At 40.2% G+C, this 21,431-nt stretch overlaps 1 protein-coding gene across 2 annotated transcripts in view; it reads right to left on the bottom strand.

Moving 5' to 3' along the window:
* LOC110856191 (Ig-like and fibronectin type-III domain-containing protein 1) overlaps positions 1–21,431 on the bottom strand; it is a 95,184-nt gene that overhangs the window by 12,674 nt on the left and 61,079 nt on the right. For both annotated transcript variants that reach the window (XM_022104659.2, XM_035856891.1), the window contains 14 exons: positions 16,546–16,656; positions 14,908–15,017; positions 14,683–14,786; positions 14,533–14,594; positions 12,598–12,732; positions 12,489–12,515; positions 8,528–8,565; positions 8,336–8,396; positions 7,697–7,935; positions 5,558–5,624; positions 4,342–4,495; positions 3,544–3,674; positions 3,067–3,142; positions 705–972 (listed from right to left, as the gene is read on the bottom strand). In XM_022104659.2, the coding sequence (XP_021960351.1) occupies positions 705–972; positions 3,067–3,142; positions 3,544–3,674; positions 4,342–4,495; positions 5,558–5,624; positions 7,697–7,935; positions 8,336–8,396; positions 8,528–8,565; positions 12,489–12,515; positions 12,598–12,732; positions 14,533–14,594; positions 14,683–14,786; positions 14,908–15,017; positions 16,546–16,656 (1,583 nt within the window). The remainder of the gene's footprint in view (positions 1–704; positions 973–3,066; positions 3,143–3,543; positions 3,675–4,341; positions 4,496–5,557; positions 5,625–7,696; positions 7,936–8,335; positions 8,397–8,527; positions 8,566–12,488; positions 12,516–12,597; positions 12,733–14,532; positions 14,595–14,682; positions 14,787–14,907; positions 15,018–16,545; positions 16,657–21,431) is intronic.

Below are 21,431 nucleotides of genomic sequence, written 5' to 3'. Positions count from 1 at the left end.
GTTATTCGATGTCCCCATCATCTGCCCATCTTATATAAACCCCTCCCTCCCCCATCCTACAATGTTAATGTCCCCACGGCTTCCGCGGCCCCTGCGTGCACACCAAACCAAACAAAAGCCTATAGTCAACAACTTGCGTGTGCAGCGAGGAGATAATTTTAAAGGGCTCGCGTTCGTTCGTAATCACTCTAATTTTTCAAACGACCAATAAATAAAGGAAGTGATGCATTCATTCCCCATTTCATTGCGAATTTCAACTTTTCCGTATTTATAGATCAAAATTTATAGATCGGAATGTACTTGGAAATGCTCAATTAAAAAGAAATACGACTCAGTGGGCAGGAATGATGGATAATTTTAGTGGCAGTGGCCGCGGAAGCCGGTGGGGACATGTGGGGACATTTTAGAATAGGGGAAGGGTGGGGGTTTATATAAGATGGGGAGATGATGAAGACATCGAACAACCGTGGGGACATTGTCCCTCTACTTCCGCGGCCACTGAAGCCGGCGACATTTAAAGTTCATCCATATGTGCAAGCAGTGGCCGCGGAAGCTGTGGGGACATCTGGGGACATTTCAACTGTAGGATAGGGTTTATATAACATGGGGAAATGATGCGGACATTGAATACCCCTGGGAACATTGCCCCTCTGTCCCCTCACCCTTCCTCCGCGGCCACTGATTTTAAATCGTGTCCTACTCACCTCATATTCCGCGTTGGCGTACAGATTTTCTAAAATGTACGGTGAATGAACATTTTTGATGTGTGTATACAAATTTTCGAATGTTCCCAACGGTCTGTAATGAATATTGTAGCCGGTCACGGTTTCCACCAGGACGGCCGGAGGTGACCAGTGGATAAAGACGAAGTCCTCGTTGACATTGGAGACGCGGACTTGTCGCGGCGCGGAGGGCAGGACGCCATACCCGTCCATGAGACAGTTCGAGTACTCGGACATGTAACGGAGACACCTGGGAAAAAATAAAAAAAATATTGATAAGTACTTATCGTTTATTTCTTGAGTAAATTCCCCATAAAAAAAAGTACATGTAGTGGAAACATACTCATTAGCGTTTATTTCGAGGGTAAAATTTCGTATAAAAGTTTACTTCATTTTTTTAGCCCGAATTAGGGCTTATGTACGAGTCATGGTTGTCAGTCTGTCTGTCTACCAATTATGTTTAATAAAACTTATCCAATCAACTTGAAATTTTAGACACACGTTAAATATGCAAAATTATTTATGAGTAACACCCTGACTCGGGCTAAATATATCTGTGGGTTTTTAGCCCGGGTCAGGCCAGTCGTGTTTGTATGTCGGTCTGACTATCGATTAAGCTCGTAAAACTTATCCAATCGACTTGCATTTTTGGACACATGTAGAATATGCAAAATTAGAAATCAACTTCGAAGATAAGCAGAATTTGTCGAAAAATACAAAAAGTTGTATTATGCTCAATTATTGACAATAACCTGACTCGGGCTAAATAAAGTTGGATTTTTAGCCAAGAAGTTATTACTATTAAATCCAGACACCATCTAGAACTACATAACACGATGATCATCATTTGTCAAGAAGAGAAGATGACGATAGATATTTTTATCTCTGCAGATTTATGTTATAATTGGATCACACAGATTCAGTGGCCGCGGAAGCCGTGGGGACATGTGGGGACATTGCCATTGTAGGGTAGGGGAGGGAGGGGTTTATATAAGATGGGCAGATGATGCGGACATCGAATAACAGTGGGGACATTGTCCTCACCCTTCCGCGGCCCCTGCACACTTTTATTCTTCAACTTTTATTCGTCGACTTTTTCCCCGTGCTCAATTTCTACTGCGTCTTAAAGAATTTTCCTTTGAAGAAGAAGAAGAAGAATGACAATCTCGAAATATATCTCTTTTCCTTCTCATCTCCGAGCGAGAGAGGAGTTGTAAAACAATAATTTTGAAACTCGTCAATCCCTTTTATATTCTCTTCAAGTTGGCCTTTTAGCAAAGCAAACTAAACCAAAGTGAAACGGAATTACATTATTGACAAAGGGATTCTCTCCTCTCTGTCTCCTCCTCGACTTTCTCATCCTCAGCCGGCCAGGTTTCGAGACGAGATGTAGCTTTGCTAACAATGGAGGTGTCGCAGCGGATGCTCTCAGATTTTGGGCAAATTAATGTCAATCGATGACAAATTTAATTAGGATGAGATTTGCGAAAGACACGATCTCCCAATGGGCACGTTTGGCCAAGATATTTGCATCCGAAGAGGAGAAAACGCTCCGTAAAGTCTACAAATTTTACACTTTCTAAATTTACTACGCGCTTTCTCCTCTTCGGATGCAAAAATATCTGCCAAACGTGCCCCTTGGGAGATCGTGCCTTTTGCAAATTTCATAGTAATTAAATTTCTGATTAAGTGACAAGTTTGCCCAAAATCTGAGAGCATCCGCTGGGAGACCTCCCTTGTAAGTTCCTCTCTCTGAATCCTGTACACTTTCATTTCTCCATTCATCCACTCTCTTGATTGATTTGGTTTCGGTTAAAAATAAACTACCTACGACATTTTGCAGATGAGAAAACTTCCCACTATAAAATAAACTAGAGTAGAAGATGTAGTAGCAGGCGAGAAAGTTAAGTTGGCACGGAGTGGGTGGTGTGTCTGATCAGTGGCCGCGGAAGCCGTGGGGACATTAACATTGCAGGATGGAGGAGGGATGGGTTTGTATAAGATGGGGAGATGATGCGGACATCGAACAACCGTAGGGACATTGTCCCTATGTCTCCACACTTCCGCGGCCACTGGTCTGGACGGAGGACTGTGGGTGTAGGTAAGTCTGACATTCAAATGCAAACCCAGGAAGAGAATAGAAAGGCAAATGAAGTCATAATTAAGTTAGATTATAGATTTGCGAATTTGTCAGTCTCACTGACACTTCCTTTGTTATCGGAACTAAGAAGGAAGCGATGACGTAGATAAGATAACTATTTTCTTTGAAAGAGGAAAGGGTTTTGATTCATTTAAGGAGATACATCTACATCTACATGCAAATCTAATTTATTTAATTGCTTACTTGAAGTAATGGTAGTCCAACTTGGTAACATTTCCGGAACAAAGGTCCGAGCAGGGGGAAGGGACACCTCTTTCACCTAAGAGCAAGATAAGAGCTTGACACGGTGACCTGTACGAATAAATGTTAACAAGGGAATCTTTTCTTAAGTTACAATTAGATTTTCTAACGAGTTATACCATAAAATCAAGCTAAAAATTAGCAATCACATGGCGCTTATCATTCCGTTGAATGGCCCCTTTAAAGAAAAATATTAGGTGGCAAAGTTCCTTGATTTCCTTCCGTGATGGAAAAACCAGAGAAAATTTGCTAGTAAATTGAACATTGTTGGTCATATTTTACTTCCTAGGGGCCATTTAACGGTAAGATAAGTGCCATCCAATTCCTAATTTTTGGCTTGATTTTTTGACATAACTCGCCCCACAATCCGAGCCTAACTTGATAAAAGGTTCCCTTGTAAGTTTATGAATGACTACTCACGACAACACGGCGTGTGATCCTTCCCATCGGCCAGACACTTGAAAACTTGTGGTGTCCAGGGGGCGCAAATCATCAAGTCGGGAATTTCCAGGGTCGTCGTCTTCCTGGGGTCGCACAGCTTGGCTACACAACTAAAAACAAAAAGTAACACAAAAAATGTCTCATCAACGAAAGAGAAAGTTGATTTAATGGAGGGATATCGTATAAAAAAGAAAATGGCAACATAACATAACATCCAAGATAAGAAGATTATCATTCCGAACAACACGAAATTTTCACGCTCAGTTAAACACTAACCAACTAACTGACTAACTGCGTGTCAAATTAAATGTTGTGAAATGGCCGGAATTCTTTATCGAGGAGGGGAAAGAGAAAGAGAAAGCGGAAGGAAAACAGAAGGGAAATCCCAAACACGATGGAGTAAGAAAGAATTGAATTGTGGGTTCAGATATAAATCCACCCTGATTGTCTTGAGGGAACAGTGGCCGCGGAAGGTGGGGGGACATATGGGGACATTAGAATTGTGAGATAGGAGCATGAGGGGCTTATTAACAAATAAATTCCAAAGCTTGTGGAAGATAGAATTTTCCCTAAATTTCTGTCCCCTTGTCCCCACAGCTTCCGCGGCCACTGATGCGGCGGATTAAATTATTATGAAGGATGCCTCGTGGGGTTGGCGTGACACCGTGTTGGCTCAGAATCATCGAATCATGTTCCCATCATTAGCAATGACCGTTGCCCCGAAAGAACATTAATAATTTTTCGGGGCTTTCTCCTCCCAGGAAGAAAGTTTCTTACGTTTCAGAGTTGACTCCACTTTGGATACAGCACGTCTGAATGTCTGGCAGGGTTGGGGGTGTGGTTGAATTTGGACGAACAATTCCAGGTGCCAAGGTAAGCGTCCGCACGCGGTTGGAGGGTAACGAGCGACCATGAATGTTGAATGCAATCACTAAAAAATCGGTATGAATATTATTAATTTTGGGTTTTGCTGGTAGCTAACAATGGAGGTCTTTCAGCGTATATTCTCTGATTTTGAGCAAACTAGTGTAAATTGATCTCAAATTTAATTAGTATGAAATTTAGGAAGGACACGATCTCCCAATGGGCACGTTTGGCAGATATATTTGCATCCGAAGAGGAGAAAGAGCACAGTAAATTTAGAAAGTGTAAAATTTGTCGACTTTAAGGTGCGCTTTCTCCTCTTCGGATGCAAATATCTCTGCCAAACGTGCCCATTGGGAGATCGTGTCTTTCCCAAATTTCACACTAATTAAACTTGTAACAGACTGACACTAATTTACTCAAAATCTGAGAGCATGCGCTGGGAGACCTCCATTGTAACTAAGGAGGGGAGGTTGTGTACTATCAACTCCCGGATCTCGATGCCCTTTGGATATGTGGTAGTGTCCCATGAATGAACAAGAACCCTGAAGTGGTTTAATGCCATGGCCACATTTGCGCCCGCCACACCCACTCAAAGGTGCCCAAAAATCGCTTTCACTCTAGCTTTCACTCATTCAAAATAACGCCAAAAATCCAATTTTACTCCGATTTTCAAATTTATTTCACCATTATACTCCCAGATAGTTGCTCTCTTATATACAACATCAAATTCAACTTTTTGGAATTCTTAGTATTTTTAAAATTTAAAATTCTGAATGAGCATTGTTGTGGAAATCAACAAAACAAATTATTTCTGCGAGATAATCATCAAAAAAGTTGAGTTTGATGCTGTATATAAGAGAGCAACTATCTGGGAGTATAATGGTGAAATAAATTTAAAAATCGGAGTAAAATTGGATTTTTGGCGTTATTTTGAATGAGTGAAAGCTAGAGTGAAAGCGATTTTTGGGCACCTTTGAGTGGGTGTGGCGGGCGCAAATGTGGCCATGGAATCAAACCACTTCAGGGTTCTTGTTCATTCATGGGACACTACCACATATCCAAAGGGCATCGAGATCCGGGAGTTGATAGTACACAACCTCCCCTCCTAAATAGATAAAATTCATACCTGATATCTCATACATGGTGAACGGCTGCAACTGTGTTATCAACACGTTCGTCAAATCCCCATGAACCTGCAAGTTATACAACAAGATAACAATAAAAATCTGACCAACAAAAGGCGGATGATAAATTGACCTTATAAAAAACTACTTTCTTACATAAATAAGTAAATGGGTTTTATGTACGATCATTTAGAAATCGAAACTGCAAACATACATGCATCCATTTCTTCATATGTACATAGATACAGTGGCCGCGGAAGCCGTGGGGACATTAACATTGTGGGATAGTGGAGGGACGGGTTTATATAAGATGGGCAGATGAAGGGGACATCGAATAACCGTAAGGCCATTGCCCCCCTGCCCCCACCTTTCCGCGGCCACTGTAACATACATACATACGTGTCGGGTCGCATTAAGAAAACCTTAAAAAATGAATGAACATGTACCACCAACCAAAGACAACGCCCTTCCTGCCTAAATGTCATCCATAAAGGATCCTTAAGTCGTGAGGAAGTACAACAAACTGTAATTTGGCACAAATGAATGAGAGAAACAGGAAACTGAAAACGGAAAACCGTAAATGTTTACACAATTTGGGCGAGGAAACGATTCACATTTCGACTGCATGCCCTCCTCCCTCCCAGGAACCAAAAGTGTGACACGGTGACCTGGTGAGAATGTCGATAATAACACGACATTCGCTTTAATGCTTTCCCACCCATGTCAGAGAGAAACTTATTCCTGGTTATCTTTAACACGTGTCTTTTTTCATCGCCACATGAAACCATTCCATGTTGCGTATGTTCCTACATGCAGAATCAGTGGCCGCGGAAGGGTGGGGATAGAGGGGCTATGTCCCCATGTCCCCCTACAATGCATGGATATGTATCCTACAATGCGCAGGTTCGTGGTGCAAAAGTGCAAACGTGTTTGCCGGGAAGACGGGAGGAAATTTACGGGAATTTTCAGGAAATTTTAAGATATTTTTTAGAAATTTGGAACGTTTTCGGGAATTTCAGTCCATTTTTAGGGTCGGTTGTTTACACTCCGTTGGAATTTTCCTGGATTTTCTTCCCCGTTATCCATGATTAAAGCACAAACCAAACCCAAACTACAATATTAACGTCCCCCGAAGTCCCCCCAGCTTCCGCGGCCACTGCCCACATAACTGTAACCTCGTTGTCTTTGCCTGTTTCACTCTCCCTCCCTTCGCTACAAAACATAACGTACTCCATCCATCATAATCAAATCAAATCGAAATTCGGAATCGACCAAACACTCGGAACAAAGGAGAAGCGGATCGACAGACACTAATAATGAAAAGAAGGATTTGTACGACGACGCTATTTTCGAGCGGAGAAAGCGGGCGAGGAAAGGGAGAGGAAAAATAGGTCGACATCCACATAATTAAATCGATCCCATGAAACAGATTGATCGCCTTAACAGGGGGCAATCAAATCAATTCCAGATTTTAGTTGAATCTCAAAATGAAAATTGTGTAGAAAAAGAGAAAGCGAAAGGAAGAAAGAAGAAAGAAAACGAGTAAAAGTAAAAGTAATAAATGGAACGGTGGGGTAGCGACCAAGCCCACATTTTCACCTGTCAAGGACACAATTGGAATTTCAAAGATGAATAATTGGATATGAAATAAGCAAGCGACGTTTTTTTATTTTTGGAAAACCAGGTGGCATCAGAAGAGAATTAATGAATTTTCAATTTCATTCATTTCTCAGAACATATTTTGTACGTATGTATGTACCGTAAAAACTCAAATAGTAGCCGAGGGGCTAGTAATTGTAAAATCCTTGACGGAACTATTTCAGTGTCACTTCTTCTATATTATAAGCTGGAAATGTTTGTCTGCAACGGAAGCAAAATAATTTTCCGTGACGCAAGTGAAAGTAGAGAAAGCAATAATATTAATTGGTGGAATTTTTAACATCAAATTCACTCTCGCCCGGCGGGAGACGGGCTTATACGCTAGTTTCTAAAATTTTGAAAAGCCACATGGCTACTATTTCAAGTTTTACGGTAATTTTTTTCGTCATTTTTAACGCTATTTATGAAATTATGATAAGTCACCCTGCTACTATTTGGATTTTTACGGTAGTTGCTTTGATCATCATTTTTAAAAATCTCACCTTAATTTGTCTCATGAAAGCTTCCACTTTCTCCTCGGACGAGATATCAATCCCATGACTTCCGCGGTGGTTGATGCTGACCGAACTTGTCGACGTGGTTGTTGAGACGGACGTTGTGATGCTGACATTTGGACTAGATGACCCCGAAATGCTGCTACTGGAGTCTGGACCGTAGCCTAATCCGGTATATGGCGGGTCATAGCTTCGAAGTGTTGTAACATTGACGACGTATTCCGTTACTGCGGGTGAAATAAAGGTTTCAAACGTGCATAAGTAATTAGTGAAATATTTAACCACGCTGGTAAAAATTTTGTAGAATCATAAGTATTTTTATTCTTTGGTAATAACTTCTTACCGGATTGGTAGTAATTTGTGGTAAAGAATTAGCCAATTAGTGGCATATTTAATCACACTGTTAAAAATTTGGTACTCGTATTGATTTGTTAATAACTTCATATCGGATTGGTAATAGTTTGTTTCTTCCTGGTAAATTTTGCATTAATGCAACATAACTAAACTGTAATCTCTGTTATTACCAGTACCGGTAGAGTCACGCATAAATAAATGTACTCCAGTCAGTAATGATTTAATACCAGTTTTCTAAGAGTGCATAAGGAGAAAGCAAGATAAATATTTTACCTGTGTCCCCATTTTTTGCGGGTGCCAACCACGACGCATTTATGGATGACTGACTTATCGCCTGGAATTAAAGAAATTGGTGGTTAATAAAACATTATGCTAATTTTCCAAACACGTTACGATTACATATTGATATCTCCCATATGTCTTTTCATACATACATAGTAACAAAGTAAAGTTTATCTTACACACCTGTGCCACCAAGTTTACTGGCTCGCTGGAAAGGATTTCTGCAAATTAATGGAGAAAAACGGTGTATTAAATCCACTTCCAGATCGAGTTCTACCATTACATTCGTTAGTGGGTCGTGTTCTTGGGTTTGGAGCGCAGTAAATACGTACATACATAAATTTTTGTGCGGTATGGAGAGCGAGACAGTGGCCGCGGAAGGGTGGGGACAGAGGGAAAATGTTCCCAGGGTTATTCTATGTCCGCATCATCTCCCCATCTACTCTAATAAAGTGTTAGTATGATCCCTGGGTCCCTGGGTCCGTCTTCGCAATGCAAATTGCCCCATACAGTAAAACAAAGAAGGAAGCGGAGCAACCACTGCATGCATGCACTGCACTGCATGAATAAATGAATACATGAACATGTACACCCCACATACATACATCACTCATCAATAGTGGTTATCATGATAAGTGATCGTGATAAACACTACTAATTAATTATTTTAGTTTGAGAAACTCTACCCACAGCGAGTGGCATGTCAATTCGAATGTATTTTTGACGCTGAATCCAACGCCGTCAATGGTTTTGACCTGCGAGGCCCCCGTGACCTCGCCGTGACCGTGGTGTCCAAATCTGGCTTATTCGTGATGTCGCATATCAATTCGAATGTATTTTTGACGCTGAATCCGAATCCGTCAATAGCTTGGCGTTAATTGTAGAAGTTAACGGGGTTTATGGAACTTAACGGGAGCGTGAAGCGTGGGAATTTAAATAGTTAGCTATGCAGTTACTCCCACGCGACGGGAATTTAAGTAATTAGCTATTCAACTACTCCCACAGGGGGGAATCAAATTTTACTGTGACCAGGTTAATTAAAATGCAGTATGACTTGGGCAAACCCTCAGTCTGATGTATGTATGTAGTATGACAAAGTCTCCACTGGGAATTATTTAAAATATAGTATGACGGATTTTTCGCTTTGGGCACACCCCCCACTGGAACTCTAGAACCCGGCCTTGGCCGGGCTATACGCTAGTCTTATATAAACCCTATCCTACAATTGAAATGTCCCCAGATGTCCTCACAGTTTCCGCGGCTACTGCCCGCACATGTGGATGTCGCCGGTTTCAGTGACCGCGGAAGTAGAGGGACACAGGGACAATGGCCCACGGTTATTCGATGTCCGCATCATCTCCCATCTTATGTAAACCCCCTCCTTACCTATCCTACAATGTTAATGTCCCCACGGCTTCCGCGGCCACTGGGGTGAGATACGTACGTAGTAAAGATAAAAGATGACATTTTATTCGAAAGTTGTCGCCTGCATACGTATTCCCCATTCTCGTAACTTTTGTTTGCACAAAGTTAGATTAATGGAGACAGGATGTTAAATGGCCATTTAATTTTTAATGTTTCACTTGACTTGAACAACCTACAATTCCACGTTGTAAAAAGTTACGTCATTAAAAAAAACAGACAAACAGTAAAAAGCCTTCCGTTCAACTAAATACGTACTGCATTGAACAGTAATTTTAAACTTTCAACTCCTCACAAGGGACGTCTCCCAGCGGGTGCTCTCCGATTTTGAGCCAACCGGTCGCAAATTTAATTAGCATGAAATTTGCAAAACACACGATCTCCCAATGGGCACGTTTGGCAGAGATATTTGCATCCGAAGAGGAGAAAGCGCACAGTAAATTCGACAAATTTTACACTTTCCAAATTTACTGCGCGCTTTCTCCTCTTCGGATGCAAATATCTCTGCCAGACGTGTCCATTGGGAGATTGTGTCTTCCGCAAATTTCATACTAACCAAATTTGTGATCGCTTTACACTAATTTTCTCAAAATCGGATAGCAACCGCTGGTCAGTCTCCCTTGTCAGTAAACTGATTCCCCACCCATGAATCTTTTAACCGACAAACTTTTACTCCTACAATTTCCCCCCTTGTAAAAGAAAAATTGTAACGGTTATTTAATCCATTTGGTTTGGTGACCATTTCATTTACCATCCAGGTTGCCGCATTACACGCCGTTCAACCACTTAAAATATGGGGTTGGGTGAATGGAGCAAGTGAAATTTCATTTCATTTCATCGCCACACATTTATGAGAGTACGGCTACTTCTCGTAAATCAAACTGTCTGTTTCAACTTTCATTCAATGCACTTACAACAACTTTCTCCACGCTACTTTCTCCTCTCTCTGCTAGTCTGCACCTCCATCCACTCACAAAGTAACTAACTGCTCGGGTGAATAAAATGTAACAAACTGTGGACACTCTGGTTCAACAACTGCTGAATTGAACTCGCAAATATACTGCGACTATGTAGTCCTTGCTCGTACATATGCAGTGGCCGCGGAAGATAATTTAGACCGTGGGGACATTACACACACGTCGCTCGCTGCTACAGTTCTCGCGAAAATGTTCTCGCCTATAAATATTTTCGAAAAAAAATCCAGCACTTGAAAAAAAAATCTTGGGAAGGATTGTATATATGTACGGTAATCTGACAACTTAAAAAATGCAAAACTTTCATGAAAATTTAAGAAAATCGAAATATTGCCGATTGTTACGATACAAATTGAATATTTTTCTGGCATTAGTCAATCAAAATTGAATAGGAAAATTTCCTGCCTATTTTCAAGCTAAAAAAATATTTTTGAAAACAAATCCAGCACTTGATACAAAAATCTTGGGATGATTATGTACAGTAATCTGACACTTAAAAATGCAAAACTTTCGATGAAAATGAAAATTTAAGAAAATTTAGGAAAATTGCAATATTGCTGATTGTTACAATGCAAATTGCATATTTTACATATCTTAACTTAAAATTGAATGGAAAGTCAACACTATTGCAGGATTTCCTTATAAATTTTAAGTAATAGTTTGAGTCGATGTTTTTGTACTTCAGTTTCACGAGACCGTGGGGACAAATTAATTTCTTGCCCCCACGCTTCCGCGGGCCCTGTACACATGCATGTATGTTGGAATGGAATGTCGGCAATCAGAAGGATTGTGCACAAGGAGGAGGAGGTGGACTTAATAGCTTTCCCCGCTTTCACTTCGTCCGTCCGTACTACAGCTTCTGGCAAGCGAGTAGCTAAACGGGTGAAAGTGATGAACTGGGAGTGAAATCAGTGGGTTGAAGTAATGCCGTAAAATATATGATGGTGGTTGCCTCGTTCGTCGGTTGGTGTTTGTGAGGCTAAAGGAAAGTATAAGGTGGTCGTGCTGAGCTACTTATGTACGAAGCATGGTTAGTGCCCTTTATCTGCGACCTCATTCATTTCTCTCTCTCTCTGCACCACAACTAATAGACTTTTCATCTCTTTCCATACACGCGATGCACTAATGATCTCGAGTAATTGCTAATTTAACCCGATTAAAATGCAAATCATGCAGATGCGAGTGATCAATTAGTTTAAAACCAATTGAACTATGGGATGGGACCAATTGATTTTATGGATTATTAGAAAATTAATGATAAAAAGATGCTTTCTCCAAATTGTTATATTTGGCATTTAACCAAGATTAGTTAGATTAAAATGCAAATTATGCAAATGGAACTATGTGACCAATTAATCTAGAGAATTATTAGAAAATGAAGAAAAAATGCGTTCTCCAAATTTTTACGTTTTGCGCGTATGCAAGTGCGACGACTTTTCACTTTCACTTTCTCCACACTCTTACCATGATCTCAAATAATTGCTAATTTTACCAGATTAACTGGATTAGCATGCAAATTATGCAAATACAAGTGATCAAATCATTTTAACTATATGACCAATTGATTTAGTAGCTTATTAAAAATCCTGCTTTCTCCAAATTCTGATCTATGTAAGCCCGACAACTTTTCACTTTCAACTTTCTCTCTCCACACACCCTCAACCCACTGACATATTTATGACCCAGGTCAATTTTCCAGTTGAACTTTAGAATTGAATTCGAGCAGAAAAAACTTGATTTAAACTTACCAACTCCATCAGCAATGCAGGCGAGGGCTGAAATTGAAAGTGGTGAAAGTGTAGAAATACTTTCTTTTAAAAAAGCGTGTGAAGAAAGTGTAAAGATTTTTCTTCTTACTTCTCTCGATAAATGTTGGACATGAGAAATGTGTCTTAACATTATCAGTGACTATGGTGTACTCTCCGCGACATAAATCCTGGCAGATATCGGGCACTCCTTCCCGAACGCAGCATGGAACGTGGTCCCGTCCGTCTAAACAAGGGTAAAAATTTTACGTTTTTTTTGTACGAGCAAAACATTAGCTTGGAATTCAGTGGCCGCGGAAGCTGTGGGGGACATGTGGGGATATTAACATTACGGGATAGGGGAAGGAGGGGTCTAAACAATTTTAAAAATTGTAAGGTTCTTTTTGTTCCTGTACGACCAAAACATTAGCGCGGAATTCAGTGGCCGCGGAAGGTGTGGGGACATTAAGATTGAAGAATAGGGGAGGGAAGGGTTTGTATAAGATGGGGAGATTATGGGGACATTGAATAACCGTGGGGACATTGCCCCTCTGTCCCCACAACTTCCGCGGCCATTAGCCCGCATAAAGCTACGACTGTTGCTGCGTCGTATCAGTGGCCGCGGAAGCTGTGGGGACATTAGCATTTTAGGATAGGGGAGGGAGAAGTTTGTATAACATGGCAGATAATAGGGACATCAAATAACCGCTGGGACATTGTCCCTCTGGTGTCCACGCCCTTCCGCGGCCACTGGCTCAGATAAAAATACGATTGCTGCTGCATTTCCTTTCCACTTTCTCCCCGAAATTGGGGAACTTATTTTCTAAACCGGAACTAGAAGCCTGCCTCTCTTTCGCTCTAACTCCATCTAATTTTCTCCAAGTTGGGAACAATCTATCGTATTTTTTAACTTTTGAAAAGTACTGCCGACCAACCAGCATATATTTTCTTTGGAAAAGAACAATCGTCCTCGTGGAGGACATAAGAGAACAATAAAATCAATAAATAAATCCGTCACAGTTTTCCCTTCGTGGTTGCCATCCTTCTTTTTCTTGTCTTCCACTTTCTCCACCGAATCGTTCTTAATGTGTGTGAGCAAGGAACGTGGCGTGGATTGTGCTCAACAACCAGGTCTGGGTCTGCCAGATCCCAGATTTACTTAGGTTCGGATCGGAGAAGAAATTCATCACGACGCACGACGCACACACATTTCAAAGAAGAAGTACAAGTCTTTCTACCACCTTTTAACCCTTTAAACTGTAACGACGACAATTGTCGTTTTATAAGAAATGGTTTAATTCGGGAGTACGACAAAAGTCGTCCTGAAAAATCGTGGTCATGGCGCGGAAGGAAGACAATTGTCGTTTCTATGAGGTCATTGATTTTCACCATTTTCTCTCCGCGACCGAAAATTTGTTGCAATTTTGAGGGATTTCTCCTATGCCAACACAATGCTAAATTTGAAGATTTTCTTCCCAAAAATTTGGATATTTCCCTATACAACGCAATGTTAAATTTTTGATTTTTCAGTTTTTCGAGTTTTATTAAAAACTCCTGAATTTCTCCTCCCGCGCCATGACCACAACATACTTATAGTGTCCCCGATTTAATGCATTTTCTTGTCGTCAATCATACACGTTAAAGGGTTAAATACATTTCAGTTCATCCTCCGAATGAACAAAACGTGCCTCATTTCTCGGAGAGAATTGAATACTTTGTCGCATTTTTTTGTATCGGAATTTTGCGGTTGACACGTTCGAAACTTAAGTATTTACTGATTCTAAACTACATATTCTGTATGTCAGGATTTCCTTTCGATTAAGAGATTGTCTTTGGCAGCGTAAAAAACTAAATGGAGATAATTTCTGGAAAAATTGAGTATTTCTTACGATGAGGAGACCATTTAATTTGATCAATGAAAAACTTAATGTCAATAATTTTTTCAAAAATTCATATTTCTTTTAATGAGAGTTTATTTTTTGGCAGCGTAAAAAACTAAGTGTCGAAAGTTTCTGGACAAATTTGTAAAAAATTATGAACCGCTTACCCGCCATGCATTTGACTATTCGTGGAAACTCATTTTCGCATTGGGACGGTTCTCCGGTAGACCTGAAAATGGGAAAAATTTTATTAAAACTTGCTGTCATTGTACTAGATATTTAATAGAAAAGTAAATCAGTGTTGCATATGCACATACCCGTCGAGGATGGATTGAAGTGTGCAAAAGCCCAAACAACTCCGCGACACGTTTTGCGAGACACAGCACGAAGTATAGTTATGGCTGCCGATCGAACCTTGGCCCTAATTTGGAGTCATTTATAAATTAATTTTGTTACGCAACATGTATACAGACTATGTATATTAACCGAATGTATCACGTATTCGTGACATAAAAGTTTATTTGACTGGGTGACAAACTGACCTTATAACTTTCAGAGAACTCTTGGAATGGAAAGTCTTCCCCGGGCGGAGGGATGGTGAAAGTTAGCGTTTCGTTAAAATGCTTCGGCGGAGCTACTTCGAGTGATATGACTGAAAAAAATAGGAGAAAAAGTGTTACATTAAGGTCCCACTATGTGCGGGTTTTGAGTTTGAATTTTTATGTTTCAGCTTTCCCGGCTTCCATGTATTCAAATTAAGATTTTTAAACCTGTGCGTTTTTTAAATGATGATTTTATAGCATCTAAAAATCGTAATTTTTAGCTTTACAAAATTTGAAGGTTATAATTTTGATTGTTTTCTCTTTCATGCGAAAATATTTAATTTTTACGTATTATTTTTTTCAATTTTTTTCTACTTTCTCCTGGAAGAAATAAAAAATCAAAATTCTAACCTCCTAACTTTGTAAAGCTAAAGATTCTCGATTTTTCGAAAATCTTCATTTAAAAAAGGCAAAGGTTTAAAAATCACCATTTGACAGGGAAAGTTGAGGCAAAAAATTCAAACTCAAACTCCGCATGCAATGGAACGTTAAAAGCTTGGATTAAATTAAAACACAAAATATTTAAAAAAATGTTCCCTATTGAAATAACTGTATCCTGTTTAAGTGCATATATTTACTTATTTACATAAGTTATGTACATACACGAGCATATGTACGTAATCCGACTGTGTACAAACAACGTGATCTCTCGATTCACACGCATGCATCTGTCTGACTTTGAAAAATACCCAAGTGGAAAAAAACTTTGTACATATTTGCGGTATTGTGTATTCCATACGTCGTCGTCGGTCGCATCAAAGTAAACTTTTTGCTTTTCTCTGTTTTTTGGGAAACTAACTGTTGGATGTTGTGTTGTTTGATCTGTTTCGCTTTCTCTCTATCGTTCTAGACAGAGTGGTGTCTGGGTGTGTAAATATGTATGTGTGTACGTCTGTCTGTCTGAGGAGGTAAAATGCACTTTATCCAGAATTGGTTTCGATACAGACATGAATCGATTTTGACTGCACTTAAGATGCGTTGTTGTGTTTTTTACTCGATTTTTGTTTACTAACAAGGGAGGTCTTTCAGCGGGTGCTCTCAGATTTTGGGGAAACTAATATTAATCCATGGGAAATTTAATTAGTGTGAAATTTTCGAAAGACACGATCTCCCAGTGGGCACGTTTGGCAGGGATATTTGCATCCGAAGAGGAGAAAGCGCGCAGTAAATTTAGAAAGTGTACAATTTGTTGACTTTAAGGTGCGTTTTCTCCTCTTCGGATGCAAATATCTCTGCCAAACGTGCCCACTGGGAGATCGTGTCTTTCGAAAATTTCATCCTAATTACATTTGCCATCGATTAACACTAATTTGCTCAAAATCTGAGAGCTCCCGCTGAAAGGCCTCCCTTGTTCCTGGATTTTGAAGAACATATAATAAATAAACATGTTCATATTTAAGGACAGACTTCTCAATACCTATTTGTTTAGTCTACTTGTCATTCGTATATTTTATCAAAAATTGAACCCCTTGCACATTTTCAAGTAGATAAGGTGAACAGATAAATACCTAGATTTTCTCACCTAGAATGCACACTTTTTAAGTATTTAGATAAGTTGAAATAGACTTTGTCACTTACCGGTGAGATTGTGGAATGACCTGAGCACAGGATTTGTATTAACTTCGCAAATGTAGAGACCAGAATCGCTCGGGAGTGCGTCCCTTATCGCCAAAACCCAGACATCCCCACCTATTTAAAAAAATGGGATAAAAAATAATTGAAATTTCTCTCACTTGGCATAATACAACATAAAATTATATTTATACGAATTCAAGTCCCTGGTTTACGAGCATGGGTGAAATTGGCATTTCTATTCTCATAAAATATGAACCGCTCCGCCCCTTCGACTCCGGAGCTACTTATGCATGTGCACCTCTCCAGTGGCCGCGGAAGGTGTGGGGACATCGGGGACATTGCCATTGTAGGATGGAGGAGGGTCGGGTTTATGGGCAGATGATGGGGACCTCGAATAAACGTGGGGACATTGTCCTTTTCTGTCCCCACGCTTCCGCGGCCATTGTTTGTCTCGCTTAACAAATGGAATATCTCTTCAGTGGCCGCGGAAGCCGTGGGGACACGTGGGGACCTTAACATTGTAGGGAGGAAAGTGTTTATATAAAATGTGTAGATGATGGTGAAATCGAATAACCGTGGGGATATTGCCCCTCTGTCCCCTCAAGCTTCCGCGGCCACTGCCTGTTCACTTCCTCTGAATATGTACGACGACCTCGCAATATGTAACAAAGTGAGGGTAGCTCTCTGCTTCCGTCATGAATACAAATGATCACTTTATTTTTAATTGTCTCCAGCCAGATGGATTCGTGGGATTATTTACGGTCTCAATTTCCTCTTTGGAAATAAGTACGTCGCCCATCATCTTGAAGTACATGTGATTATTACTAATCTGCATAATTTTGGCTACTTTGTTTGTGACACCTTTTTTTACCTGGGAAAATTTCATAATTGAAATTTTCGACAGGGATGTAAGCTACTGGTGAAGGTGTTTTCTTTGTATATTTCGAAGATGCATGTAAACTGCTAAAATTTCATGCAAATTGTGCAAAATTTTGGCTACTGTGTGTCACCTTTTTTTGCATTAAAATTGCATAATCGAAATTTCAGACGTTGGTGTAAGCTATAGGTAAAAAAACTGTTTATTATACATGTTCAAATACATCTATCCCGCTTAAATTTCATGCAAATTGTGCCTGATTTTGGCAACTCTGTCTCACTTTTTTTCAAATAATTGCACACTTGAAATTTCAGAAGATATACACATTTAGTTGGATTTTAAATATACACATTTACTAATAAAGCTGCTTGATATCTCTAAAAATTTACATATCCCGCTACAATTTCATGCAAATTGTGTCTGATTTTTGCAACTTTCACCCACCTTTTTTAACTCAAATTTCATAATTTCAATTTCAGACAACATTTACATGTACGCTACTTATAAACCTGTTTACTATACATATGTATCTCTAAAATGCGTTGTATTTACCCCACCAAAATTTCATGCAAATTGTGCCTGTCACGTTAAAACCGTCCACATCCCGAAATTCGGTTATGTCTGACATTCATTAGCATTTCTAAATGAGAGCGGAAATCCAAGGCGGGGAGGAAAGGCCTCTCTTTCCTCGTGTAGTGGAATCAAACATCAATAACTTTTAATGGGTAAGTCGAGCATGGATGAAGGGGAGCATGAGTGGTCCTATTATGCGATTACGTGACAATTCATGCCCATTCAGGGAGGACGACACTTATTTGTCCGCCTCCTTTATGAAACGAAACTTCACCATCATTTACCTCCTCGTTCACTACACAACAATGAATACACACACTTCATCTCTCACTCTCTTTAGGAGGAATACAGTGCCCGCGGAAGTGTAGGTGGGGACAGAGGGACAATGTCCCCACGGTTGTTCGATGTCCGCATCATCTCCCCATCTTATATAAACCCCTCCCTTATCGACCAATGTTAATGTCCCCAGATGTCCCCACACCTTCCGCGGCCACTGACGACCTCCCAACTTCCTCTGCGTCGTCCCCATTCCTTCACACACTCGGCTCCTTTCTCCGTGGAGGTTGTACATGTACATAAGCCGTGATTATTTGCAGGACAAAGTGCAAAACACAATACTTTCGTACAAAGTAAACATGAGAAAGAGAGCGAGTGAGAGTATGTTTGTTAGCGGATGAGAGGCGCAGTGGCCGCGGAATGTGTGGGGACATTAACATTGTAGGATTGGGGAGGGAGGGGTTTGTATAAGATGGGGAGATGATGCGGACATCGAATACCCGTGGGGACATTTTCCCTTTGTCCACACCCTTCCGCGGCCACTGGATGAGAGAGAAGAAGAGGAAACGTGGAATCTGAAATGTGACTACTGCTTCAGTGACAATTTAGTGTTACGACGGTGACGCCAGGGTAATTGTAGTTGAGATGATATGTAATTTTAACAGAGAGGAGGATGCGAAATATTTATAAAGCTGGCTTTAAAATAGGGTGTGGCCAGGTACATACTTAAACACGTGCTAGGTACCGCAGGTGTGCTGAACCTCCTTATTTTTTATTGACTCATTCATTTTCATTGACTCAAATTTTCTGCATCCACTTACTTTAAAGTTATTTACTTTATAAAGGAAGGATTTCGACATTGGAAACTTTTTTCGGAAATGTGTATAGCTAGCTCCTACTTAAAATCAGCTTTTTATCAATTTAATTTCCACATTTTCCAACTGAGGAGCGGTGGGTGCGATATGTTCAATCATTTTCATTCTACCAGTGGCCGCGGAAGCTGTATGGGGACATTGCCATTGTAGGATAGGGGAGGGCCGGGTTTATATAAGATGGGGAGATGATGCGGACATCGAATAAACGTGGGGACATTGTCCCTCTGTCCGCGGCCACTGCATTCTACAACTTCTAGAGATGAAACAGTGTGTGGCACGCCTACACGTACGTACGTAACACAATTTGAGTGATGTGATTCAATTTCAAAAATTCGATGTAGTGTAATGCAACGTAATTCCCAGCTGGTGAGGAGAAAGAAACATTGAGAAAGTGAAAGTTTTCCGAACATTGCATTTTGATCGATTGATAGTCATTCCTTCCTCTTCCTTGTATGTACATACCTTACGTAATCTTATCAGTATGCATTGCAGGAAAAATGGGATTTTTCTTAGATAAGGGTGCATCTACTGGGGAAGAAAGTTATCTATGTAGTGAGCAGTATGGTTTCCAAAAGCTTAATTTTTTTAAGATCTCGGTAATTTTTTTTAGGCTAGAATTTTAGAAAATCTATACGAGAGTCAAGTAATTGATACACATTTAGAAAAACATAACATTAAAATTATCAAAATCGGTTTAAAACTGAGAAAGTTTTTCTGGGCTTCTTTTCTTTAGTATGGGTTTTGTAGAATAGTCTAGTTTTTCGTGCAGCGAAAAATAATTTGCCTTCCTGACGTCTCATTTTACTCTTCTCACATTGTGTTTTTAGTGACTGGAGAAAGTGTACATAAAATTATGAGAGTAACACACTACGTAAATAAAGCTATATTAAATAATTACACTATTTATAACCTTATGGAATGGATGACACGTTACATAATGCGAATATCGTTCCTACATACGTGGCCTGCTATTTTCTACTTTCGCCAAGCAAAGTCATCTCATTCTAGAGAGGAGCAGCCTGGTGCCAGACCAGGAGGATGTCTGCATGCGTGCTTGTCTTGAGCCAAATGCTGAGAAAATTGGTCCCACGAGACTTTATTGAAACAGAGAAAGAGACGCCGCTATTTCGCCCACTTTATAAAAAAATGCAGGTGCTCAAGAAGCCACCCGCACTGCGTACCATTCAGTAAAGAAAGAAATGGATCCTTACATACTTTTCCTGCTTTTCGTTTCATAAACTTATTAAAAATGACGACGATTTTCCCCAACTTTTCTGTAACGTATGAATGAACGCATTTCTCCTTTTTGTGCATACTTCCTGTCATCTCCTTTCGTCTGCAGGGTGCGGAAACAATTAGCTATTTTTAAAGAGATGATCCAAGAAAGACGAGACTTGGATAATGTCTGAGCAGTGCACATCATTAGCCTTTCCGTTCATCCTTCTCCCCCACCTTGGAAAGCAGAAACTCACTTAATCCCCCATAATTTCGAGTTATTACTAAAGTAGCGTGCTCCGCTTATTGTGACCGTTTTGTCTGTCCGCAGGATCCCTGTATGTCTGTCCGTCAGCAGGATATCTCCATAACTCTTCAACATAATCAAACACAGTTTTCGTCATTGCGCTTCTTATTTTTAGTTCTTGGCCGAATTCGATAATGGGGCCAATCGGACCACCCCCCACAGCGCGAGGGGGTGTGGTCCAAAATTAATTGGACCTTAATTTTCATATGGGGTGTCATTTTAAAGGAAATTTCACCACGAATTCAATTCCGTCGATATTTTTTACCCGTGAGGACGAGGTCACAGGTCAAAAATACGTAATTATCATATTTTGCGTAATTTTAAAGGAACTTTGACTCGTTCTGACGCTACTTTTTTATATTCGTTTACAACGGTTTATTCCCAATGATTTCATGCGACTATAATGGATTTTCCATCCAACTCTGTCTATCGGTGCACAACTCTGTCGCCTAAAAACTCACCGCGGAGCAGGTCCCACACCCACCAAATACGTATCGACACGAAAGAGAAAGCCGTAGGTAGGTAGATGCACACAGCGACGTGATCTGCATTTCAGCTCGAGGACCTCACTCACTCACCACAAGCAGACTATTTCTGTTCCTTCCTACCGCCAGTGAAACTAAATCCTACCACCAAACTTTGCATACATACAGCAAGTTGCTACCGGAGAGAGAGGGAGGACTACATAAAACCGTGTTTGATTTGATGGCACGTTTCCATTACGAAAACTCGCTGCTTGCTTATGATGATCGTTTCTCATCCTGAA

This window comes from Folsomia candida, unplaced genomic scaffold (assembly GCF_002217175.1).
Source record: "Folsomia candida strain VU population unplaced genomic scaffold, ASM221717v1 Fcan01_Sc015, whole genome shotgun sequence".
Lineage (NCBI taxonomy): Eukaryota > Metazoa > Arthropoda > Collembola > Entomobryomorpha > Isotomidae > Folsomia > Folsomia candida.
Note: the sequence above shows the minus strand (reverse complement) of the source record. Positions and strands in the feature narration are given on the sequence as shown.